At 40.4% G+C, this 26,221-nt stretch overlaps 4 protein-coding genes and 1 long non-coding RNA gene across 12 annotated transcripts in view; 3 read left to right on the top strand and 2 right to left on the bottom strand.

The window, feature by feature from the left end:
* Positions 1-160: 160 nt before the first annotated feature.
* LOC119007883 (zinc finger CCHC domain-containing protein 7-like) lies at positions 161-6,754 on the bottom strand. 2 transcript variants are annotated; one of them, XM_037077827.1, is made up of 9 exons: positions 5,933-6,754; positions 5,633-5,893; positions 4,280-4,332; positions 3,814-3,924; positions 3,061-3,231; positions 2,774-2,809; positions 2,455-2,559; positions 2,053-2,170; positions 161-1,289 (listed from the first exon to the last, which is right to left on the bottom strand). In XM_037077827.1, the coding sequence occupies exons 1-9, from the start codon at positions 6,024-6,026 to the stop codon at positions 796-798; spliced, it is 1,443 nt and encodes a 480-aa protein (XP_036933722.1). In that variant the 5' UTR covers positions 6,027-6,754; the 3' UTR covers positions 161-795. The 2 variants fall into 2 exon arrangements, with proteins under 2 accessions (XP_036933722.1, XP_036933721.1); XM_037077826.1 differs by having other exon boundaries at positions 5,633-6,751.
* Positions 6,755-6,845: 91 nt separating this feature from the next.
* LOC119007884 (paired box protein Pax-5-like) lies at positions 6,846-12,014 on the top strand. Of its 3 annotated transcripts, none has more exons than XM_037077831.1 (7): positions 6,846-6,980; positions 7,831-7,942; positions 8,085-8,250; positions 8,622-8,819; positions 8,901-8,941; positions 9,032-9,139; positions 10,226-12,014. In XM_037077831.1, exons 2-7 carry the CDS (start codon positions 7,900-7,902, stop codon positions 10,393-10,395), a joined length of 726 nt encoding a protein of 241 aa, XP_036933726.1. In that variant the 5' UTR covers positions 6,846-6,980; positions 7,831-7,899; the 3' UTR covers positions 10,396-12,014. The 3 variants fall into 3 exon arrangements, with proteins under 3 accessions (XP_036933726.1, XP_036933725.1, XP_036933727.1); XM_037077830.1 differs by having other exon boundaries at positions 6,850-6,980; positions 7,739-7,942; XM_037077832.1 differs by lacking the exon at positions 6,846-6,980 and having other exon boundaries at positions 7,180-7,942; positions 10,226-10,363; positions 10,448-12,014.
* A 1,152-nt stretch (positions 12,015-13,166) lies between these two features.
* On the top strand, positions 13,167-15,648 carry LOC119007942. The gene is made up of 4 exons (XR_005071283.1): positions 13,167-13,251; positions 14,245-14,332; positions 14,972-15,003; positions 15,086-15,648. It is a non-coding gene; the product is annotated as an uncharacterized LOC119007942 (long non-coding RNA).
* A 1,171-nt stretch (positions 15,649-16,819) lies between these two features.
* On the top strand, positions 16,820-25,064 carry LOC119007054 (signal-transducing adaptor protein 1-like). 3 transcript variants are annotated; one of them, XM_037076375.1, is made up of 11 exons: positions 16,820-17,216; positions 17,387-17,458; positions 17,653-17,769; positions 17,871-17,927; positions 19,484-19,689; positions 19,898-20,029; positions 20,355-20,424; positions 21,129-21,231; positions 21,320-21,484; positions 21,596-21,729; positions 23,024-25,064. In XM_037076375.1, exons 1-11 carry the CDS (start codon positions 17,115-17,117, stop codon positions 23,222-23,224), a joined length of 1,359 nt encoding a protein of 452 aa, XP_036932270.1. In that variant the 5' UTR covers positions 16,820-17,114; the 3' UTR covers positions 23,225-25,064. The 3 variants fall into 3 exon arrangements, with proteins under 3 accessions (XP_036932270.1, XP_036932271.1, XP_036932272.1); XM_037076376.1 differs by lacking the exon at positions 23,024-25,064 and having other exon boundaries at positions 21,596-22,106; XM_037076377.1 differs by lacking the exon at positions 16,820-17,216 and having other exon boundaries at positions 17,636-17,769.
* The window catches only part of ankrd13d (ankyrin repeat domain 13 family, member D), a 9,176-nt gene continuing 7,797 nt past the window's right edge, over positions 24,843-26,221 (bottom strand). For 2 of the 3 annotated variants that reach the window (XM_037076372.1, XM_037076373.1), the window contains exons 17-18: positions 25,317-25,376; positions 24,843-25,183 (exon numbers count right to left, since the gene is read on the bottom strand). In XM_037076372.1, the coding sequence (XP_036932267.1) occupies positions 25,147-25,183; positions 25,317-25,376 (97 nt within the window). In that variant the 3' untranslated portion in view covers positions 24,843-25,146. Of the gene's footprint in view, positions 25,377-26,221 lie in introns of all 3 variants that reach the window. The other variant, XM_037076374.1, reaches the window with a different exon arrangement.

The following is a 26,221-nucleotide window of genomic DNA, read 5'->3' as shown; positions in this document are numbered from 1 at the left end:
TAAGGCAACGCTTTGAAAGCCACCAGCTTCATAGCGCTCCCCAGGCAGCCGAGCTCAACATATGCTGATGCATAAAGCATTCTCCAATACACATTATAAACCTAAACCCACACTGTATTATAGTTTCACGTATCAGATTTCACTCAAATTACCACAAACGTGAGGTTATCTGGGAAATTGTGTTTATTGTCGTCTTTACAAGCTAAATGTTATTCTCTACAAAGACCAATCACAGTCCTGTACCTGCAACCTCATTTCAAGTATTGCAATGATAGACAATTCTGTTCCTGCAAAACTAGCACCATATTTGGGAGAGAAACCATCCCCTACAAAACAATATATGAAGCAAGTTGCAGGTATATTGTGTAAAAACATATTCCAAAACACTGTACTTTGAAAACATGTAGTTGTTTATGCAGAACAAAGTTAGTACACTACTCAAAATTAGTTAGGAATATTGGGATATAGGTGTTTATGTGCATGTTCATGGACATGCAATAAAAGTCAAATGAAGTGTTCCATTATTTTTGGGGACCAAAAACATTCACAAAACACAGACAAAAAAAACAGATATGTTACAGAATAATCAATCAAGCAAAACACTGAAATATCCCAATATCTCTAAGTAAATTTCAGTAGTGTACATTCATTCCAGCTACACTGAAGATGAGAATCTTTCAACTGTATATGCTATTCTACAGTTTTTAGTTACAATAAATAAAGGAAGTGGTCAAAGACATATACAAAATCTAAATTTGTTACAACTTGAAAATAAAAATAAAACACATTCACACTTTATCTCCTTCGATGGCGTACTCTTTGTTTTGGAGAAAGAAGGTTTTCACTACCGATGTCTATGTCACCATGGGGATATAATTCCCCACGTTTTACACCTCCTCTTTTCTTCCACCGCTCTGCCTCTTTGCTCTTCTTGCTCTTTCTGCCACCTTCCTCATCCCTCCTCTTTTTCTGTGGAGGGGGTGTGGACTGCTTTGGACTGTAGGGTGAGGACCTAAAGGGGTCTGTGGGGAAAACATAACCATCAAAGCTCTCCCGAGATCTCCCCAGTAGTCCTCCTTCACGTCTGGCTTGAGCCTCTCTCCTCAGCCTCTTCACCTCCCGTCTCTCTCTGCGCCTCTCTGGCCACGTCTTCCTCCTGCCCGCCCGGCTAAACATCTCCTGCTTTGCCCTGCTGCTCCCCTGAACCGGCTGGTTCTCCTCACCGCTCTCCCCCGTCCATTCGAAGTGCTGCTGGTCTGCAAGAGGCAGGGATCCGGCACTCACACGCTCTGAAAACACAGCATTAATAAATAAAGCTGTCCTTGATAATCAGCCTTGTATAGTTGAAATAAGTAAAAAGCTTATTTACAGCTGCACAAATACTTTTTTTTTCAACAAAAGGTCAAATGCACTATGAAAGGCACAAAATTATCAACTGACTCTGCAATTCTGCTCAACAAAGCGTTAAAGCCTCTTTCAACTTATTGTGTTGGTTTTATGACCTGCAAATTAACTGTTGTGATTCATTCCTACGACTCTCATCGACATTGTGTTTAGCCACAGCAGTGAGCTATTTTTTCAATCTACCACTTAGCAGCTAAAGAGTTACATAAAGCAGAGATTAATATATTTACACTATTTACACACTGATTAGTTTATTAGCTAAGACACAGTCCAGAAAAGGGGAAACAGCCATTACAGTGGGTTGGAAAGGCTGGTGAGAGGAGAGAGGCTGGATGTCAAAGGCAGATGGGCAGTGATTTGGCCATCATGGCTGACCCGCCTACTGGAGGGTTGAAACGCTGCATGAAAGTTGTGTTTCATCTGAGGACATCTGTTCCTGGCTAAAGGCTCAGTTACCTAATTAATAGGTAACTGGAGAGAGCACCAAATGGTGTTTAGTACAAGCTAAAAATTGTGAAAGGGCTGCCTTGGAAGACAACATGTATTTTCCTCCAACTACCCCTTTTGAAACGAATAAAGCAAATGGCACATAACAAATGTGTACATAAAACAAGAAATCAGTACATACTATAATCTTTGTTTTATTACCTTTTGCTCTTTTCTTCATCCTGGTACGACAATTGAGGATGTCCTCTATGGTGTCATAGTAGCAAACGTAGGGTAGTAAAGCAGAAGTCCCACTGATCATCCTCCTCTTGGTGCACTCCTGATGTCAACAGAATCACAGATGTCAGAGAAAGGCAGAGAATAAAAGAAAAGATGGTGGTGAACAGTGCTGCTACAAACTGACTGAGGGAGAGAGAAAAGAGAGTAGATGTAGCTGAAAGTGAAAGGATTAAAAGGCAGGGAGAGGGAGAGGTACAGTATACAGAGGGGAAGAGAAAGGCAGAGAAAGACACTGATAACAGATTAAGGTGGACAAAGGTCAAGCCGAGAGGGAAAGGAGAAATGACAAAAGTTAAAGAAAGATTCCCTCCATTGGTCACTTACATATCCATAATGTCCCGTCTCAGAGCAGTTGTAACAATGGGCAGTACACTTCATATGTTTTGGGGTGTGGACTCTATGTGGTCTGTGTGGAGCCTCTAACCGGACCTGTAAAAAAGAAAAAAAAATAGTTTTGGAAAAAGGATATTAGTCTTCATCATCTACATCCCTGTTTGGATCATATCTATTCTCTAGTTTTGAGCAAAATCATTGAAAACTCAAATCAGTAATGTTGGCACAGGCAGCCAGAGCAACCTTTTAATGTTGAGAAGCAGTATGCATCTCTATAGAAAAGTGAAGAAAAGCAAAAACTTCAACTTACTGTCAAGTGGTACTGTCTCCATGTATCAGGGCAGGCCTGAGGAAAACCCATAAAACAAAGGAGAAAAATGCTCTTTTAAACAATAGTTATGTAACTGCACTGAAGATGAGGAACCGTTTGCGGGGATCAAACAACACTTCGTAAACGGGCCCCACACATGCCTGAGGCTACAGAATATGTCAACACACAACTGACAAATGTTTTTAAAGTTTCCTTCGATGTAGCGACACATTCTCCAACCCAAACACTCACAGGGGCCAGAGCTAGGGGCTAACGGACAAACTCACATCAGAGAGGTGCCCTGCCACACCACAGCGCTGGCAGTGTTGGTTCCACAGCGGGGGCCTTTCACAGGGCCTGAGGCCATGTGAAGGTAGGCCACAGCTGGGGCAGGGGCGGCCCGGACAGTCCCTCTGGATGTGGCCCTGGATTCCACAGAGGACGCAGATGGGACATTTCTGCCGATACAGAGACAAGAAAGATTTCCAACAAGATGGTTAGGATGGGTGTAATCTTTAAGTCAACCAGGAACTGCATAAATTACTTATTGTAATCTGCTAAGGCTGGAAAGAATAGTAAGCAAGACAGAGCTGAAATGAACATAAACATAAAGAGGAAGGGGCATTACATATCACAATGTAAGAATCTAATATTCTGCCATCAATTATTTCAACCTGACAAAGAATTTCTTGTAACAGCACAGAAAAATATTCAATGTTTTAGTAGCTGAAAATTTGATGGGCGAAACGTGCATTTTCTGATTTTTATAAAATAGCAGGAAACATAAGCAGGGAGAAGGAGATGAAAGCTGGACTGAACCAAGAGGTTTTAGCAAACAATTTAGATTAAATGGACACCAAGATGCCTCCTGGAACCAGAATTCTCAGCTGCTGGGTGGGTGGGTATTTGAATCAGATTCTGGGTTATGAATCACAGCTGTATCCAGCTGCTGTGTATTCCACATGGTTATATTTGCTTTTTACCTGAAAGAATATCATGCAAATCTAAAAGTAAAGTGGTAGATGAGTGTGTTACTTTACCTTGTGGTAGTAACAGCTTTTTGCAAGGTGTCCTGTCCTGTTGCAGATGTTACAGACGACAAAACGACCGGGCACGAAATAGCGGGCGGGGAGGGACAGATCAGCACCGTACTACATAATATGAGACAAAGTTGTTATTTAAAAAGCCAGCCTTGCAAGTTTATAATACTTAGAGGAGACAGGAATATTAGACCACAGCTGACCCTAATTTCAAAACTAATTTTCGGTCCTTTTGCCACAGTTTTACATTACTTAGAGCTCATGGTTAATGTGACTTCACAATAAATATGCTCGGCACAACAAAGAGCAAAAATTTTGTCTTTAAAATCATTGGCATGTAATTTCTAAATGTATTAAATATGACAATCTGAAAAGAGTTCAGAAAAAACACTAACTGCAACTTAGCACATATTAAATGAAGCTCTACTGCAGTATTCCTAAAAATGTATAAAGATAAAAAAGTTACCTTGTCCTTCTCTGATACAGCCCAGGTATCCTTAACTGATTTCAACTTCTCATCTATCGTGGAGAGAATGATCAATGAGAACATTTACTTTTGTGGACACAAATGTATTCCGTCATTAAAGTTAAAATCATGTGGTTTTCTGGCAGTATATTCCTTGAAATGCAACACAGAGTAAAAAAGAAGCTCTCAAGAATTAAGGATGGATCAGGAGATTTTTCCACACCTAGTACATCAAGTCTTTTCCTAGTATTCTGTCTCATAAAAGCAGTAGCTCTCTCAGGGCTGAGAAAATGATGAAAAACTCTTGACCTTCGCACAATAACCATCACTAAGGCGAGATGTAAAGAAAAACCTAAAACCTCTGTGCTCCGGTGCAGCAGCTGCTGGCTGCCAAGATAAGATGGAGTGGTAGTGTGGGGCAGCTCCCTGGTGTGAATATGAGTATCTTCATTAATGTGAAGCAGAGCATTTCAGAAAAATGGAGTGCATGCTGAGCAAACTGTCTCTGACTCACTGTATATGTTTAAAAATAAACTGTACCCCCTTAGATTCACAGACATCTCTGGAACTCTCTGTCTTTGTGGTGTTCATGCATGAAATTAAATCTAAAATCTATTTCTGTCTGAACAAATCTTTATTTTCTGTCAATATCTTGTGTTGTAACATTCACACAAAATATCTGGTAACTCTACTCCACAGTTTGGTGAATATTACTTAAGCCCGACCGGTGACTGATTTTGGTGCCAAGGCTGATACAGATGTTGGGGAATCAAAAATTCCAATATTGATAAATCAGCTGATGTACAGACATTATTTGCAATGATCCCTCAAAAGTACATGTATATAATACCTTCACTTCACTTTATTTCAAAATTTTAGCTACTCATTGCCGCACATATTCAGATTATTCATTGTGGATTGACTGTTACTGGGGATGTTAATTGGTGTGGTGAGCAATGACAGAGATGTTGCATCACCGCCAATGTACCCTTAAATTTACTTTGTTTATCAGCAATCAGAAATTACAAATAACTGGAGAAATGTGGAATATTGTTCTGGATAATCGGCCAGACTGATAATCAGTCTACCCAAATCAGTAGAGCTCTAAACATTGCTGTGCATGAGGTTTTTTTCTAGACAGTAAAAAGCTAATCCTAATAGTTGCCCAGAGAAAGTAATAAAAAGGTTAACCTTGACTAAAAGCCAACACATCTGATTGATTTTAACTTAAGAGTTCTCCATATATTGTGAAATGAGTGCATGTCCAATAACATACTAACTTGTGTTTCCAGTCCATCATTAGGACTACTGAAAGAGGATAATGGAAAGTAATATTAAGAAGAATAATCTAACCTTCGTCTCCAGAGTCATCCTCAGAGCTGGTCCAGTAGCTCAGATTGAGCTGGATGCTTGAATCTCCCACCTGCTCCTCTCCATCCAGGATCATCCACTCCTCGATGGGCTGCTCCCTGTCCTCCTCCTGCTCCTCCTGTAACTCCAAACTGGAAGCGGGACTTTGGCTGCTGTCTTGCAGCATCCGTCCAGAGGTGGTGGTGAACGCCAGGACGAGCGGAGGGGAGCTTTCTCTGCTAAGCCGTGAAGCTTGTTTACAGCTGCTGGAATGTTTCTGGGGAGTTAACCTGAGCTCTTCTTCGTTATCGGAACTACTGGACCCCTCGACAAAGAAGAGGTATTCTTTGCCGCGCTCCTCATCATCAGCATGTTCATTTTCCTTAACATAGTCCATAGTGCAGCCTGAGAGGAGCAGCTGAACAGCACCACCCAACGACGGCTCAGTGTGCTGCTATCAAGCAGGCTAATGGTTCATTCAACTTACCGCATCGTATTCTTAATAACACCTGACTTTTGGACATTAAACTGCCTGATTCGGGTACTTTTTTCTATGATATGTAATTCTAAGGTTGGTATGTAAACATTCAAAACACACTGGCACGTGGGTTAACATCAGCGCTATGCTAACGCTAACTGATGTTAGCTCTGCAGTAGCCGGGGCAGTTAATGTAGCTTAACTACCGGAAGCAAACAATTGAAATAGGATCTAAAAAGGCACTAGATGGGCGCTTACCGTTTAAAGTTCACTTTATGTTGCTTTTAACTTCACGAAATACTAACTACTAATTTCCCCTCCATACAACTTAAAGGGTTGTCACTTCTGCTCTTGTTTACATGCTTGAGGCGCTGGACCGGCGTTTCCGGGAGTTAAACTGTTGGTCAACCAAAATGGATTCCAGCGTTTAAACAAACACGGAGTTGTCTGCGGATTTTCTCTCGAAAGCGCTGGAGTGGATTTAGTTATGTGGAATTTTTTTTGTGATAATATGTGAGAAAGTAGTCATAAACCGACGCCTACCTATATTTTAATAACAGACATATTATTTAAGGCTCTACCAAAGTGTATTTGTCGTTGTGGTGCCTCCAGTCAGCAGCTGACAGTGGCAGCAAGTTCCAAGCGTAGAGTCGTTGCCATAGCGACGTCCACCAAATTAGCAACCGGCTCCGAAATAAACGTAAAAACAAACGTTAAAAATGTATCCCTCCAGTTTTAGTTCATTTTATCATATTTATCACATCCCCTCTCGTCCATATGCCTCACAGTGGTTTGGTCCGCTGCCAATCAACCTTCACCTCACACACACCTGTCTCTGTGGAGCGTCTCTCAGCGCGTTGCTCGTGGATCATAGTGCGAACATATTCCGCAAAACTTCAGCCTTATTTCTCATAATTCCGACTTTGTATCACATTATTTCAACTTTGTAACTATTGTTTATACGTTTTTATATCAGATTTATGATTTTTATTTATTTTTTTTTTGGCACATGCTTTCAAATTTATGTCACATAATTATACATTTTTTCACATCATTTCGACCGTATATCTCTTTATCATACATCTTTTTACATTACTTTTTAGCACATTCTCTTTTTTAACTTTTGATCTCCTAATTTTTTTTATCACATGCTTTTAACTTTATATCATAATCATACATTTTTAGTACATTTGACCCACTTCTTATCTATTTATCTTTTTATAATTCTGATTTTTTTTTTCCATAATCATTCATTTAAATTTCATATCAATTACTTTATCTCCTAATTGTTACTTGCCACTGGAACATTTTTTCATCAGCTTAGTTTTCTTTTTTTGTTTTCTTTTTTTTTTTTTTGACTATTTGTCCCTTTTAAAAAAAAAAAAAAAAAAAAAGAATAAAAAAATAGGCTTCCATACAGCGGGATGAGAAATCAAATGAATGTATATATGTTTATAGACCTGTGTTGCTTTGGGGGGGACTTGGAGCAGTGACTTGTGTATTTCTGAGCTGCAGCTCTGTCACATGAAACGACTCTAACACCTTTACCACAAAAAGCAAAGAGATAATGGAGCGCGTGCACATGTGCTCGTGCGTCTGATCCGAGGCTCGTGCTGCTGTCCACCGCTCAGGTGCTGAGAGCAGACTGCTGTCACTCCGCACTGCACAGACAGGACGAAACAGAGCCGTAGTCTCTCAAAACAAAAACTTTTTTTTCTACGAGTGAGCGGGAGATGTTGGAAAACTGCGACCGACGTGTAGAAGTGAAGTTACTTTTGACAGTCGGTCTGTGATGGAGGTGCGCTTTGGACAGGTGCCGCTCACAGTCACGCACAGTAAGTAGATGTTTCTTGAGGAGCCACCAGCGCGCAAAAGGAAGTTGTACCTCTCCTTGTATCCATGCAGCACTTTGCCTCTGATGCTGGTGTGCAGACATGTCTTCTTACCGCTGTTTGTTTGCTTCGCTCCGGGGCTCAGGGCACGGCGGGGTGAACCAGCTCGGCGGGGTCTTCATTAACGGACGCCCGTTACCGCACGTGGTGAGACAGCGCATAGTGGAGCTCGCGCAGCGGGGCGTGCGTCCCTGCGAGATCTCCCGCCGGCTGCGCGTGAGTCACGGCTGTGTCAGCAAAATACTGACCAGGTAAGAGACCTGTGCGCATTTTAATAACGTAATCTGTATCCAGAGTGTTGAGATGATCACACATGAAACATATCTGCTTGTCAAAATACTCACACGTCGGTTGGAAATGTATATAGACAGTAATTTAGTTCTCTGAATGCCTCCTGTTATTTATTTATTAGCAATTGACTCTTAGGGTATATTAAGTTTAATTTAATTTAATGCACCAGTCCCAGATCCCAGCATGCTTTATTCAGAAATTAATTTATTTTTGATATGAATTGATCTCAAGACCATGTGATGTTCTCGATCTTTGAATAGCTTTACCTGACTGTATTCCAACTTGTACAACAATCAGGTAAAACTTACAGATGTCAACATTGTGGATGCAGGTACAATGAGACAGGAAGCATCAGACCAGGAGTGATCGGAGGCTCTAAGCCCAAAGTGGCCACCCCCAGAGTTGTGCAAACGATCCTGGATCTGAAACACACCAACCCCTCCATGTTCGCCTGGGAGATCCGAGACAGGCTGCTGCTGGAGCGAGTGTGTGACCAGGACAGCACACCCAGCATCAGCTCCATCAACAGGTACAGAAGACCTCAACTTAATCTCTATGTGCTTGACAACACAATGTGAGCGCTGAGCGAGTTCCCTCTGTGTCTTCGCAGAATCATCAGAAACAAAGTGCAGTCTGACTCCTATGAAGTTGGTAAGATACTCTATCTCTTCTACTCAATCTCGATCTCGATCCATCTGCCTTTCCCTAATGTTTCCTCACGCTGACCTCTGACCCCTGCAGCATCATCAGCATCATCTGTTGCCACAGGAACAGCCTATTCATCAGAGTCCTCATATTCCATCAGTGGAATCCTGGGAATCAGGAAACGCAGCAGCAAACATAAGGAAGGTAATGAAGTCTGTGAATGTGATCAGTGTGTACAGGTGTAAATGATACGATGAACGATGAATTAGCGGAGTTAATTTGATCCATAAACAGACATCTGTGCTTCTAATATTATTCTGACATTTGGTCTTGTGTGATTGCATGACTGATTCACATTAGTAAATTTAATTAGTGTGTTGGACATGACGACTGTACAGTTTACTTGGAGTAGACGCAGTGAAAAAGTACTTTGAGACACTTAACAGTGAGTTCACAGGTTGGCTGTGATTTTTATTTTTCTTCCATTTATAAAGGAAGCTGATTTTATGTATAGTCATACCATGCTAATACTCTAAAACCTATGACATCAATGATTCTACATCCACATTCCATTTTTTGGCATCTTGTCTTTCAAAAACATGAACATGTGATTGCATGTGCTTATGTATGTTTGGAAAAGTGAATTTATGTTCATTTAAGAAATCTGATTTAATTAAATACATACTTGATGATCCCTTCATTAAAACTGAGGATAAAAAATACATTCAAAGATTCATTCTAAAACCTCAGCAGTCCTATAGAAGAGCAATACACTGATCTTTCTCTATTTCTTTTAAAACAACATGTAAGACTCCACAGTCAATTAAAAATGAAATTTGAATATAGTTCTTAATAAACGTGTTGTGTAGATGGATGTCTGTGCAGAGCAGACACACAGATTACAGCGGACTCTGTGCTACAGTAACAGACCACACAGCAGACTGATGAGTAAAGCCGGTGGTCCTGTGTTAATATTACTCTGCATGAAACAACCTCCGCAGCAGGAGATCCACCTCGCCGCCCCAGGCTTCTGTCCTCTCAGCCAGCAGGCTCTCTGTTCCTCCCTGCCTCCCCCTCACCTCAGCCTCTCATTACAGGCCTGCTTACACTTCCACCCCTCCATCACTGCAGCCATTAGAACAGGAGACTACACAGACAAATGTCTGTGTAGACACACATGCATGGATTTTGTCATTCTACTAATTAGAACAAGTGACGATTGCAGTGGGAGGATGGAGATAGGAAGAAAGATAAACACGAATCTGTGACAGGAAATGTTTTGTTTTCCAGGAGGGGGCGTCTCCTGCTACCACGACCAGCCGTGCTCCTGTAATGACGCCTGGGGATGGTGTGACCCCGGCCTTACCTCCGTCTCTAGCCTCACCTTTTACCCCGGCCTGCCAGCTAATCATAATCTAGACCTCTTAGGTCAGGCGGCATCAAAATATTATCACTTATGACCGCTGTAATATGTTTCTCAAAGGGTTTTCTCTTGTCTGGTCTCTTGCTCAGGGCCTCCGTGTCATTACAGCTGAACTGGGCTGCAAAAGGGCATTGTCCTCTTTGAAGAAGATTTCAAGACTGGATTCTCTGACATTGTAATTATTACAACATGACTGGCATCAATATCACAAATACAAATATCTTGAAAGTAAAACTGAAGCCTTTCATGTTTTATTTACATAATTGGGATTCAAAGGGCACAAGCGCTGTTGTTTCAGAGCCTCATCAGAACAAAGTATTATCCCCTGTCCCTGCCACCCCTGTGGCCATTTTCTCCTCAGTCAGAGGTGGAGAGGGAGCATCATTAGGGGCCCTGTGATGGAGAACAGTGATGGTTTTCTCTCCTTAGTGCTGCGTCTCCCTGGCCTCCCCTCGAGCATGAGGGATTAAAGGAGGAGATGGGAGATAGCCAGAGGGAGCGGCAGGGTCAGAGAACACCGCTGAGAAAGAAATCTGTGGCCAGCAATTTGGCATCAGTCTATAGGAGGCATGTAGGGAACAGATACATGGAGGCAAATGTTTACTGCGGATGCATTTATTGAAGAAGCACGCATCTTATATATGCCAGTATGTTGAACATTTTCAGCTACTTGTTTGGGAACATGGAATGTTTTGTTGTATATGTGTGCGTATGTCGAGTTCTCTGAGTTTAAGACAGGTTAAAAACTAAAATACACTGTTATAAACAAAAGTCCTGCATTGCACATGTTATTAGTATTACAAATATTACAAGTAGAGGTACTCATTGGATAAAAATGTCTCCTGTGACTGTTACACTGATCTATAGCCAGAATAAGTTATTATTACTCAGTAATTGATGTAAAAACAGGAGTTTTGCTGTTGTCTTTAGTTAAGGTAGAGCTCATTTTGACCTATTTTGTATTTGCAGTGTTTTTTTTTTTTCATAATAGATGAACTTGCTGATAATTTTCTGCTAAAATCTATTGATTGTTTTGGTTTTGAAATTAGTGTGAACAGTCGTCACAGATGCCCAGAGCTGAAAAAAAGAAGAACTGAAGAACTGGCAACCTGTTGAATTTATACTTAAAGGACAGTGGGGTGAGATGTGACATTTGTATTTCCCAGAGAATGTCCCAATCAGTGAACACAGTCTCTGTCCTCTGATTCTAAATATGAATGAGAAAAAACTTTGAAAAGGAGAGGATGTGGGTGTCTCAATGGATGGGTCGCATTGGATGGTGCAAAGGAAATGCATGCATATTTGGGGTGGCTCATGGGTACAGTCAGCATCCTGTTATCAGAAGGTTGCTGGTTCAGTTCCCTTGGCCTGTTCTGCATATCAAAGGTCTTGAATACTCAACCCCAAAACTGCTCCTAATGTGCTGGTCGGCACCTTGCATGGCAGCCACTGCCAGCAGTGTATGAATTACTGTAAGTCACTTTCAGCGAAATGTAAAAAACAAGTATTTATTTCCGTGGCCTAAGTTTAATCGATCCTTCATTAATGTTATTAATTGTACCTGAGCTTCTCCAGCTGAATATCATGAATTAAAGATCTCCTCCAAGTAAGTTTAAACATGTATATAAACTGCTCTTAGTTGAATAATTATTTGTACTTGGCATGTTCCTTTCACAAAAAAGAGTTTAATTATCTTGTTACAGTTTTTGAAATGAAATCTACTTCTTCTCTATAATTAAAAATAAAGAAGCGTAGAGAACAGACGTCCCCTTTTGTTCGCTCCATTCTCAGTGGATGTGCCCTGGAGGCTTCAAGTTGCAACACCACACTTCTGCATGTTGTATATTGGACCGGGATTGGCTTCCAAGCCTTTTAGGACATCACAAAACATGCATGTAGGCCTGCAGCGGATGCATGTGAAAAACATTCTTCTCCTGTCAAACAGCAGGAAAAAGAAGAGAGACATGTCTGAGCAGAAGGGAACTTGCAGCATCAGCAGGGGGCAGTAGATGTCAGTCCTACAGTTTATAGGCATCTCATCAGCAAGTTGGAACAGAGCTGCCACTTTCAGGCTGCAACTCGTTTGGACAGCGGGCTAAGACAAGACATTTGACTTTGCAAACAACGAAACTGAGCTGTGTGCTCACTCTCCAGCAATCTCCTGGTAACAGGCTGTTTTTAGGAACTCCCCACTGGACATTATGAGAATATGTTGCTAGGAGAACAGAGACAACCCAGATGGGAGCTCTTATTTATAACATAACCAACAGGGCCCTGACCTCAGGCTGAGCTCTGTGATATATAACAAGAGCCAGTCCCATGGTGAATATATCTGAAACTAACATGAAGTTGAAAAATATATATAAATCCCTCAGTTGTGGTGGTCAAGCTTCAAGTCATCACATCACCTTTTCTCCTGCTTTTTCTCAACCAACAGAAGTTTCTGCAGCATGCTGTGCAAATCAGCCTCATTACATAACAATGAAGATGTTTCTAAATTACTTTTGATAAAGCTGAGTATAAGCAAAGGAAGCCATATATAATAAGCACTTAAAGTTTGAAATTGAGAATGAGGACAATAGCATCCAGGGCAACAATACACAGGGTGTGGTTTCACTTCCCTGTTGGCACACAGAGGATAAAGCTGCTCAGTCGCTCAGTCTCTACTGGACCGTCCACATCAGTTATAATGAGCGGCCGCTATCCACTCTGCTGTCTGAAAGACCTGAGGGGCTCCTGTGATGCTGCTGGTGATGATGATGATGGTGGTGGTGGTGATGATGATCTTTTTCCACAGTCATCCAGCAGCTATGATGAGTTCAAGGACCGCCGCCGTCTGGCTCGCATCATTAGAATCTTGGAGAAGTCAGCAGAGGGCAGTTTGACTTCACAGGTGAGCTCTCCCACTGACTTACTGCAGACGGTGTCTGAACTAATAATTTAAACACCATCACTGATGTTATTATCAGAACCGACATCTGGGTGGCAACTGTCACCAGCTTACCAGGTAAATCTGGCTTAAAGGTGCATTATGTAGTTTTTGAGGAAAACATTTTGATCAGAAGACAAAGATGTTGATTGACTCATTTTTTTAATGCCTTGACAAGCTAAACACACAAACTCTCTTTGTCTTCATGACTAAGTAAACGGAATAAAGAAACTGACTTTAAATGACAACACAATTTCATACTGTTTTACTTGTTTATATGTGGCTGACCCCGACACCTTTCTAGTTTCAAACAGTGTTCTGGGGCCTTATTTTCCTCCAAGAACAATTTATTCATGCAGTTACTGGAAAAGATAAATATTTCTCAGTTCATACTACCCAATAATATTGTAAATACAATTTTTATCTCCAAAATTACATTATGCCCCTTTAAAGGCAGAAGTGAAACTCCTGCTGGGATTATAATACCTGTAATATTAACATCAATCTAATGATTTTATATCTGCGCAACAATATTAGCACTCCCACAGCTTCTATTAACACATCCAGTTTCATGAGGCAAAAAAATGTTGATGATAATAAAGACAACACAAGAAAATTAAAAGTATAAAACTAAAATCAAATCCCTGAAATGCTCATTTAAAGTAGTTTTGCATCAGTGGTGGCGGGCCTATATGTGCATGTGATATTAATTCATAGAACAACTTGATATTGATGAATTTGACCAACTTGAACTCTTCAATACATGTTTGTATCAATGGGTCATCGTTTACTGTAATTAACTAATCTTGAGTTTTTTTGTCCCAGTAAAGCTCTTGTGAAACCTTCCGCATCATCACATTAACCATTTTGTTATCAATTTATGGCACTTAACATTATCGAGTTGTTAAAAAAAAAAAGTGAATAATTTGCATGTCTCTTGGTATAAATACGCTGTAGGTTGAACCACGGAGGAAAAACGGACGCAGACAGAAATGGCTCCTGATGACCGGTGGGCTGTTTCTGCTCCTGGCTGTAACTCTCCTCGGTAAGTGAATAATGTTGATGTTTTTCATGAGTGACCTGAATGACAGAATAGCCAGATTTTCTGTACATACAACAACGTAAAGAAGAGCTGCAATATGCATGAGAAAGAGCTCTGCGAAACTTAGTGACAGTGGCCTTTTATTAGATGTAGGAATGACGATCATCCATTCAAAAACCTATCATGAAGTAAAAGCGCAGAAATATAGAAGAGGGAGAAAAGTTTTCTATTTACATATTATTTTATATTTTCTTTCTTTCTTTCTTTCTTTCTTTCTTTCTTTCTTTCTTTCTTTCTTTCTTTCTTTCTTTCTTTCTTTCTTTCTTTCTTTCTTTCTTTCTCGGGAGGGAAATGTCTGGTGGAACTGAAAACAGCTCATCAAAAACCAAAAAAAGTTGACAACTGTCTTGATCTATAAAACGTGTTGTATTGTATAAGCTTAAAATGTAAAACAAAATGTTTTTAAGTCAAGATAATTACATAAGCTGTTATAGAGAAGTAAAATGTACAATATTAACCTCTGAAATGTAATGGAGTAAAAGTATAAAGTGTGTGAAGTTTCAGTTTATGACCAATATCGTCTTTATGAAACATGAAATCCTTTTTTCTCAAATATCTTGTGTTTTGTCTCTTTGGGATCAGTCGGAAAGGACGATGCTGATGTACAAGACTATGTAAGTCCACATGAACCGACACGTAGTCAAACACTCAACATGGCCTGATAAGACAAAAAGACCCTCTCTCGATGTCTTTTAGGATGCTGATGTCTTTCTTCCATCCAAATTTCTGTGGTCATTGGGATGTCTGTTGTTCTGGACTGTCTGGTTGCTCCTGCGCCTCCTCCAGATGTTCCTCTGGTTGATCAGCGTCCTGCTGTGGTGTATCTCCATTACTGCTTCCCTGCTCTGTCACTGTTTGTCCTTTCTTCTGTCCTGCTTTCTTCTGCTGCTGCAATAAACCTGTGATGATATGCTTTTTGCCACCACCAGCCCTGTTTACATTTATGTTATGTTTCTCTGTGTCGGTGTTTCACTGCTCATTCTCAACAGGACCTCACGGGTCAAATAGATCATTTATAAATAAGTATGAATTATATTAGTTAAAGAAGATTATATGCATTTTAGAAGAAGAAATAACACATTCTTCCTCTTACAAATGAAAAGCTGAATTCATAAGGAAATAGAATGGCACTCAGCAGAATGCATAACTTCACTGAGGCTCAACAGCCCTATTTAATTGAATCAAGCCTAATCTAATCTTTTATTCTGAACACATCAGATTGTTCGCAGCCACCTCACTATGTCTGAATTTTTTTTTCATCAAGATCCACGCATTATTCTCTGAGAAAGTAACGTACATTTCAAAAAAATGCCCTATACCTGAATCCGTCCCTTTATCCAGATCAACACCAAAAGTTTTTGGGGTTTATTCTGGGCTGAGATCCATCTTCCATCCAAGTTTAGTGGAAATTAGTTTTGTAGTTTTTGTGTAATCCTGTTAACAAACTAACAAAAAAACAGAGGTGTTCAACACAACCTCAGTTCAGGACACTCAGGTTTTGTAGCTGCAGCCTTAATGTGCCTCACAAGACTCGTAGCTTTTGGTGGCTAAAGTTAGCAAACATTAGAAAGATACTGCTGTGAAACATAATGCGATATTGTTATTTGTTACGACACTGACTGTTATAAAGCTATAATTTCTCACGTTAGAATAGTGAAACATTAAGTATGATACAATCGGGTGTTTACGATAGTAGGCAGAAATTGTGCAAATGTGTGACATGGTGACAGAGTGATGTCACAAAGTCACAGAATTAAAGGCAAGACTGCTGACGAGGCAGGAGCAGAGTTTTCTGTGGGAGAGAAGTACTGAAATACTGAAGGAAAGGGAAAAAACTAAAAAAGGATAATAACATCCTCTAAATTATTCATGGTCATATTTAGAGACTTTATACACTGTATTAAAAGTGTCAATTATTTATCTATTTCATTTTCTTCAAGTTAAACATTCTCTCCACACTCACACCAAAAATACAAATCAAAGTTGTTTTTTTTACAGCTCAACTATCACAAAGTTTCAGGTTTTGTTTGAGGATGTAATTGAATGTGATGATGAGTTTATGACAACATGAATAAAAGCATCAAAAAGTCGAAAACTCTGACTGAATGTTCACTTGAAAATAAGGTCTGATGGGGAAAACCCCACTGAATGTTTTTCAACCCGATGCCGAGGTCCTTATCTACTCACTGCAAGTTGAAGGGAAATTATTAAACTGGCTTTCACTTGAGGAGTGTGTGTGTGTGTGTGTGTGTGTGTGTGTGTGTGTGTGTGTGTGTGTGTGTGTGTGTGTGTGTGTGTGTGTGTGTGTGTGTGTGTACTGATACTTGTATGCGTCACCTCTTCAGAGTGTTTTAAAGGCCGTCTTTACACCGGGGTTCAAGGTACAAAAGTCTATGTTTTTTATTTGGGATATTTCATATTATCAACTTCCTTCTTTGTAAATCACTGCGGTGTTTCCTCATTCTCTGAGTCAGGTCAGAAGGGAAAGGGAGGAGGGCAGTCTAACAGTGCAGATTTATGGAGCAATAATCAAATCAGATAAACTACATCTGATGAGAAGTCATCACAGCTGTGAGAGCCGCACGAGGAAGCAACAAGTGACTTTCTCAGGGCTGTTTTTTCAGTGTGGAGGACTTCACCGCTGGACAAACAGAAGCAAGCTTGAGCCAAAGCTTGACAGAACGAGGTCGGAGGAATTGCACAGATTTTAACCGAGCGCTGGACTATGGCTGTGCCCCTAAGAGAAGTTCACAAGAGGAGGTCGACCATCACAGCTCTGCCTCTCTACTACTCTGGACACCTGCTGATGAAACACAGAAAGGAGAAGGTGAGGACAAAATCAGAAGATACAACTGTGAGTCTGTGTGTAAGATAAAAACACAGGACTTAAAGCCTGATGATTTACACTTTAATATGACATTTTATGACCAGATGAAATCCTGTTAAATTTGTGATTGCGAAAGCTGCGTCAAGAGAAATGACACTTGTGGTTTTCAGATTTTTAAGAGGTTCTACGGAGAGCTGCGGGGAGCCACTCTCTTTCTGTACAAGGATGACACAATGGACACAGTAAGCAAATATCTTCAATGTCTCTATCTATCTATCACCAGTAACTAATAACATTTATACTTCATTAATTTAACAGAGAGTTTAACATGTGTTTACCCAAGAATAGATGTACTTTGTTAAGCCTTCTACAAAAAGGCAACACTGTTGAAACGTATTGTAAGTTACAAGTGATGTTAGTTTCTTTACTTGGTCAGTACACAGAGAAGCTGGACCTGGAGGAGCTGCATACCATGGAGTTAGATTCTCCTTATGAGAAGAGGGCGCCAACTATCTTCACTCTCACACTAAAAACAGAGGAGGTGCAGCTAAAGGTGTGTGTGTCTATGTACGTGTATGTGTGCGTTCATGCATGCATTTGTCTGCATGCAGTGAAAACTAGCATTAAATGTGTCTTGTTTGTGTGACTGAACAGATGGACAATCCTGACAAAGGAGAGGAGTGGAGGGGTTATATTCTAACTGTGATCAAAGTAAGCAAACACACACACACACACACTCACACACACACACACACACACACACACACACACACACACACAGACCAGTGTTTTGCACAGACAGAAGTTAATAGATTGCAGATGACGTCATCCTCTCGGACTGATAGAAACTAGAATGGCATTCAGTAGAGCAAAAACCTTCACCATAGCCCAGCAATCCCCTTTAGTACTCAAGCCTAAATCAGCCTTAAACTCAATAGAACTGCATCACTCTAAATTTTAAACTACCTATAACTGCCTAACCATAATTTAAGACCACCAGATAATTTGCGTTAAATTGTTCTCACTCATAGATTAATGACTGATGGCCGTGTAGCAAGAATAACAGAATAAACAGTTTTATGGGAGTATAAGCATGTGTCTTATTTGTACTTACTCATACCAGCAACTTAATATGTCAGATTTTTTTGTCAAATGTCAAAAAAAACACCTCACTGTACAATGATGAAGAAAGTTCCTTCCCATTATTGAGATCAGTGCCAAAACTTGGCCTGTTTCATGGAATTCCTTTCAGTAGTTCAAATAATGCCAAAACGGGTGGTATATTATACGCTATAATATATGTGGGCCCCTTATATACCTGGACAGCCCCCTAAAGTAAAGTCTATGTGTGCACACATGACCCCAGATCTGAGTGAGAGTTGGGACGCTGTGTAAAATGTGAATAAAAATAAAATGCATTCATTTACAAATGAGCTCTGAGCCAACAACAGTTTTACAAACTGTCCCTGAGTGCATTTAGTGATTTGTTTTGTTACTCCATGGGCTACACGGTAATATCCTGCTGTACCAACCTGTTGCAGGAATAAAAAAATCTAGAAAATTAAAGTTGATGAGGAAATGAAGTTATGTGACTTCCTGGAGTTTATTGTTGAGTTTCATTCCCAGGTCATGAAACATTGATGCTTTGAGTTGCTACACATCATTGTGTGCGCTGTGCACTCTTTTGAAAACAAGTCTTTGCTGTGTGCTGTGTGCGCCAAACACAGCAAACAACTGGTAACAAGTATTTCCTGGTTAATAATTTGTTGAAAACTTTGGCTCATGATGCTTCGACGGAGCCAAATTCCTCTCAAGACCCACCATAAAAAAGGGCTGGCCAAACAAGGAAGTATGGATATCTGCAAACTGAAGATTAAGATCCAGATAATTTTCTGCATGTGTGACAGAAAAACTGTATCAGAAAAGATTATCCATGTATATAATGTGTTTGTTTGTTTTTTCAGTGAGTGGATACCGCTCAGACTTTATGTTGACAGCAGGTCACAGAGACTTTAGAGCTGCAATGATAAGTCGATTAATCAGTCCGCTGATTGAGAGAAAACTAGATACCAACTAGTTCGATTAGAAGTTAATTGCTTCGGTCTTTCTTCAGGAAAAACAGGTGCTGGTTGCAGCTTCTTAAATGTGAAGATCTCTTGCTGCTCTCTGTCACAATGATTTGACATAGACTCAACGATTAATCGATGAATCCGGACAACAACCAGCATGACTCTGTGATGATGACACTGAGCCGTGTGTCCCTGTAGAAACAGCTTCCCAGTAAGCTGCAGCTGCTACCTGGCCAGGTGTTGCAGCTGGAGGATGTTCTGGCTCAGGAGAAGAGAAGAAACATGCCCATGCCTCGTCCTCCTCTCCCACCCCGACCTTCCTTCCTACAGTCAGCCTCCACCTCCACCTCCTCCTCAACTCCACCGACCAAAGACGTGCCTGACGGAGTCCCTGGTGTTCCTGAGTATGTTCCCCAGACATTTTCTGTTTTGGAGTCACTGATAGTCCAAAACCGTGTGTGTGTGTGTGTGTGTGTGTGTGTGTGTGTGTGTGTGTGTGTGTGTGTGTGTGTGTGTGTGTGTGTGTCTTGCCCTCTGACACAGTAAACCTCCACCTTTATTACCTCCACAGGCAGTGGGGAAGTTTTCATTTCTCCTCTCTGGTTCCTGCAGGTGTTTCTTCAACGTGAGCCGGGCAGAGGCCGAGAGGATGTTGAAGGCGAACCCTGAATGTGGAAGCATAATCCTCCGTCCGTCCACCCACGCCAAGAACTACGCCCTGACCCTCAGACAGCTGACTGCCAGGTCTGACGATCAAGATTCTGAAATGCACCGACTAAAGAATAATAGCAGATTCTTGTCTTTCTCATGTCAAAGTTGTTTTTCTGCCACATCCGTGCTGCGTTACGTATATTACATATGTGACTCATCCAGCCGTGTGCTTTGGTTCGTTTGTTTTAAGCAGCTTTAGAGGCCCATTTTTTCATAGATCTCCATCCCTGCCTTAGTTTTAGTTTCATTTTAGTTTGTTCAGTCTCTCATTGCTGAATATTTTCATTTAGTCATAATTTTTTATGTGTGTGTTTTAAAAAGTGCGATATTATTAAAGCTTCACTCACCTGTGTTTCAGCGGGCCTGTCATGAAGAACTACAGAGTGACTGCCACAGACTCTGGATTTGTCATTGAACTGGACACACCAGTAAGTCCTACTGAAAGACTGCTGTACTTGTAGGAATTTAAGGATAAATTCACCCAAAAATGAAAATTCAGATGGAAGGCACTGTGAAATTTCCACCAAACATTTCTGGAGCTTCACAGCAAAACTGTGTGCTGCAGCTTATCATGAATAACTGAAGTACATGGGGACTTTTTTTAAAAAATAAAAATAAAATGGCTCCATACAGTTTGATGGGTGTAATCCAAGTATCCAGAAGCCTAAAATTGATTTTGAAGAGATGTTATCTTCACCTTTCTTTCTCCAATTTAGCTGCTGAGCTAAAAGTCGCTCATCTGAAGTGAATTCATGAGTTCATTAAAAAGAAGTCCCCATCTACTTATTTTGTTTAGAAAAAAATGCTGCAACAATGTCAAGATAAGTTTTGCGGAAATTTCACGACTTTCCAACAACATCGGGTTGAGTAGTTTAAGACTGAAATTTCTGTGATCTTAAATACCTATATTTATGTCCTGCATATCTGAGCAACAATCAGGGTCTTCTTTTTTTATCAATGGAAAGTTATTATGTTCTTATCCTTGCATCAGTTAACTATATAATTGTACACATTTCTGTTATATTCATCAAGGTTGGATACTGAAGTGGTCTGTAGCCACATACAAAACATAAAGCTAGAAACCATCTAAGATTAAATCTCTGCTCGTCTTTGCGTGTCCTCTCCTCTGTAGGTGAGGGCCTCCTCCTTGAACGATGTGCTCAAATACTTCCTTGAGAAGACAGAGTACCGTCTTCATCCCTTCATGTCGTCACAGCCCTATGACACCTGCATCGGTCAGACTAACACAGCTGTCAGAAAATTGCCTCTGCTCAGTCTCAAGTTCACAACGTCCAACAGTTTTTATGTGTGTGTTTTCAACAGATGTGTCACCTGCTCCAGTGAGCATCAGCCTCAGCACACCTACAACAAAGACAGTACCTAAGGCTCAAGTGGCACCGATGCTGCGTCCTCTTCCTGACGAGCCAGTAGACGGCGAGTACATCAATCCTGATGATCACATTCCCGACCGTCAAAAAATGAAGCAGGGTGAGGACGAGTGTGAAGATATCACAGCTGCTTTGGATTTGTATATCAACGGGTGCCTAAAGGAGACTACGGTCTAAATGAGTGACCTCTGTATGTTTTTATCTAAATCAGTTCACTTCCATGGAGAGCTTCGGGAAGCTTTGAAATTAAGGAGAGATACCATAGACCCTGCGGCTGACAAGGAGGAAGCCTATCAGAATCAGACTGGTGACAAACCCCACACAGTTCAGTGGACGAACAAGAAGGTACTATAGGAGGCATCAGCTGCTGCTGTCATGTAATTACGGCCAGGCACGTCACAGACCTGTGAGGTCCCTTTTGTTTTTCGAATGACAACTGTTTTGTCCCAAGTGATCGCATTTTTCACTGCCTGAACATACTCCAAAACCCACCTCACACCTGCCAAAAAATGTGATAATCCATTGTCATCGTGAATTTCCACCACTAGGTGGCGCTATAATCAAGGAAAGTGCGTTTTGGCTTATGACTCCCAGATAGTATATAGCACATTAAAAAAAAAAACTTATGTCCACATGCTCCCTGAATTGTGTTGAATCTTGTGATATAGGCTACACCCATTTCTGCCTCCGTTTTTTTTTTTTTTTTTTTTTTTTTGCAAATTCACAAAATGTCGCAAAGCTACTTTTTCAAACTCCTCCCAGGCAATTTCTCCGATTTGTACCAAACTTTGCACAAAGCATCTGTGGACCCTCCTGATAAAAAGCTATCAAAAGAATTCTGATATTCCCAACAGTACTCAATTTATGAAATAAAAACTTCCTGTACATTGTTGCTCAAAACAGGATGTGCTGCATATCTCCACATTGGACTGTCTCAATGACATGCAACTCAGGTCACTACTTTCCCATGAGCTCCTGAGGCTCTGCGCAAAATTTTGGCCGATGACCACTAGGTGGCGCTCTTTATATTGAAGTATTTTATATCTCAACATCAGTTGGCAGGATTAAGACGAAACTTGGTAGATTATTGTCAATGCTTTCCTGAGGATAGCTGACGAAGGAGTTACCAATCCGTGACTAGGTGGCACTCTGGTGGCAGTCTAATTAAATATTCACTGCTGTGCCCACATAATAACACTTAACGTAAATCAAAGTAATAGAATAGTATAGACTGGCCCCTGTAACTCACACAGTAGAAATGACCAGCAGGTGGCGCTATTATCAACACAAAACCATTTTTAGCCAATACTGCCCACATAATATGTTGCACAAACCTTTTACAAAATTGCCACGAATTAAAAACACACTTTTTCAAACTCCTCCGAAGCAATTTGACCCATTTGCACCAAACTTTGCATGTAGCAACTGTGGACCCTCCTAACAATCATAAGAATTGTGAAAGTCCAAAACACATCCAAAGTATGAAAATACAATTTCCCTCCACACTGTGGTCAAACAGACAGTCTTGCATATCTTGACTAAATGCAGTCCCATTACCACAAAACTTCTGGATGGAAACAAACCTCTGTGTCTGTAGGGTCACACAGTGTACTCCTCTCATTATTTCTTCCTTATGTAGATTGCAGGGAGTTCTTCGGACTTCAGGGTACATTATTTAATACCAGCAGGAGAAGCCCACCAAATTATAAAGGAAGAACATCCTCAACGGAAGGTGTTGCATGAACAAGCCCCAAGACGCACAGTGCGCGTCTCAATAATCTTGTACTTCAGTTTGGAGACCACCTGCGGACAACTAAGTAATTACTGCAGTTTTCAATAAGTGCTTTGTATGACAAATGTTTTTGTTAAAATGCGGCAGGAAAAGAAACCACTGTTACTCACTGTTAGGTATATATCTAATGTATTGACTGTGATGTTGATTCTGTGTTATGGAGTTTAGTGACACTTGTTATACATGTAATTGAGTAAAATGTCAGCCAAAAAATCAGCAGGAAACCACAAAATATAAATGTTGACAACTTTTTTTGGTCTTTTTTTTTTTTTTGGAACACATAAAATATACATAGAACTAAATTTGTTTAAACAAACACACTTGGTACCTGGAGAACATTACATGCCAAACTGTCTGCACTATATAGGCCAACTCCCCCGTGTTGTTGGCCTTGAATTTCTTTCAATCTTGGGTTTCTGCTACTGTAGGATAAATTCCTTGGTCTGTGTATTGAATTTGTGGCTTGTACACTACTGCTTTATCTACTTTATCGCTTGTACTTAATGTACTGTACAGGCCCAGGCAAGCTTCACTGGAAATTGCCTACACATTCCATCCTTTTTAGTTACCCTATCCTCTTCGGGTTGAAGGCCTGTGGAACCCATTTCTATTGCAGAGGCAAATGCAGAGCGTTTTCTCTTCTGTACGCCCACCGTACCATCAAATTTAACAGACTGTCTGAGGAAACTGCTTCCTGTCATGTGTCACAGTGCCACACACCCCATTAACTAGACCATCCGCTACATTTAAGTTTTCCCTAAAAGCAGCGTCTCATCTAAACATGAGTCATACACTCTGGAATCATGTCCACTTATCAACTCGAGCTTGTCTGTTTTCTTACTATTCACATAATCCTGAGCCTCTCTCTCGACATAATGCGGACAGCTCTTAAACAGCTGCTCTACATTATACTCATTTACTTGTCGATTTGTCGGAAATATGTCCAAAGCTGAGCTGACTTTGTCGGTTTCACAACGTTTTAATATTTCACTTGCAAAATGTTATGCTAATCTGCCAATAGGTGGCATTGTTATTGTTAAATGACCAAAAAACAGGTTGGCGGCCTTCATTTTTGATTGTCCAGGCCATCTCCCCCAGAGGGCAGTGCTGCCTTGCTAATGGATACAAACTTCTCTTCAGTAGTCTGTAGGGTCACACAGTGTGGTACTCTCATTATTTGTTCTTTATGTAGATTGCAGGGAGTTCTTCAGACTACATTATTGTACATTATTCAATACCAGCAGGAGCAGATTTTGAAGGAACAACTTACTCAACGGAAGGTGTTGCATGAACAAGCCCAACAGCAGCGTGGCCCAACGCGCGTGGACTGCGAGGGCCCGTTCATCGCTGCTTGCAGCTTAAATTTAATGTGTAATTTTTTAACCTGGGCGGATGGATTACCAGCTCGCCTGTGGACAAACACTGTGCCAGTGCTGTGAAAATATGTGCGCTGGTTAAATTAAAATGAAAGAGGTTCCCAATTTCTGTAAAACCAGAGGCTTTCTCAATAACTAAAAGTGTAAAAACTGAACATTATGTAAAAATCGCAGGAGCCAATCTTTGTACAGAGCAGAATCATTGTCTATTTTTGATATGAAGTAAAGATCGAAGAGTAAAATACAAAAATCCTCCTGTTTAAAAGCTTTCAATAAAAAACACAACCAAGGATGATCATTATTCTTTATTCTTCACACGTAGGAGTAAGTCAACATAAATGTTTCAAATGTTATAATCATGTCTTTATAAGTTATTCCATTAAGATTGTATTTTCATAGTTCTCGCCATTATCATGGATCATGTTATAGGTTTAAAGTTTAAGGATCATTCATCACTCGATAAAAGACAGCAAGACTGTGAAAAATATTCAATAAAAAAGAAAAAACAAAGACTCTCTCCCTTTTGTCTCCTCCTTCACTGTAGTGTGTCTCAGAGTACCTTGTACCTCCTCCAACCTGCTTCACTCCCACTTCTTATATATTCTGGTCCGTATCTCTCTGTTGTAGCAGCCTTCGTGTGAGAAAGACAAATAAAATATCTGTAATAACTTAACATCTCAGGATTTCAAAAATAAAACAGAATAAATTAAGAGGATTGTTTTCCCCCAATGAAGACCGCGGCTCCATTGCTGTTGTGACATTACTTCTCGGTGAGTGACAGCTGCAGGATCCTCTCCAGCTCCTCCTCTTCCTGCTTCTGCTGCCTGCAACACAAACAATGATAATTCCAATTAAAATGATGACTTCCAGGAAAATATGACACTTTTTTCTCCAGAAGTGAAGTTTAATTTCAGACAAAGTATAGCAGATCATGTCGATTCAAATTTTCTGAGGTTATTCTTTCAAATCTATGGGATCACTTCCACTTCCCCAAAAGATATACATTTGGGGAAGTGGAATAACAAATGCAGACTATACAGAAAGGTTTATATTATTGTAAATGAGTGCTGGGACAGAAAATCAATTCACACAAGTTATGTGATTATTTTCTTTTATTGCTGAAGTCTCCAAATTTATCCAGCAGATGGCAAAATTTGTTTGTTCTAATCTGAGTGTGTTACTAGACGTCTTATCAGTTTCAAGAAAAACAAAGCGGATGTGAGTGGGCAAAAAAAGGTGAATGGTCTGAGATCTGTAGGGATGCGACCTGCACACTCTTGCTTTCAATCCAAACACTTTGCGTTTCACAGCATTTATATGAAATGCAGAGCTGGATGTGGCTAAATCTGTATCCTAACTCTTTAATTTATCATTTTCCTGTGGTTCTAGTTTGATTAGTAGGAACAGCCTCTTTCACTAGTCTTTTAAGACCAGTCAGTCTAGTCTTTTACCACTTTTAAATGCACCATAGTAATAATGCCACTGGAATAAACAATGTCTCTAGAAATGTATGAACCGTCTAGTATTAAAAAGGAAGACAAAAACGCAAAAAAGGTAGTAGAATTGCGGCAGAATTCCCTCTAAATACTAAATATCTCAACATTACAGCTGTCAAAAATAGTCAGTAGTAGAAGCAGTAGCACGATTTTGTAAAATAGTGACGTGCAAT

The sequence above is a fragment of the Acanthopagrus latus genome, chromosome 18, assembly GCF_904848185.1.
Source record: "Acanthopagrus latus isolate v.2019 chromosome 18, fAcaLat1.1, whole genome shotgun sequence".
NCBI classification, from domain to species: Eukaryota; Metazoa; Chordata; class Actinopteri; order Spariformes; family Sparidae; genus Acanthopagrus; species Acanthopagrus latus.
This window is presented reverse-complemented; position numbering and strand designations above follow the sequence as displayed.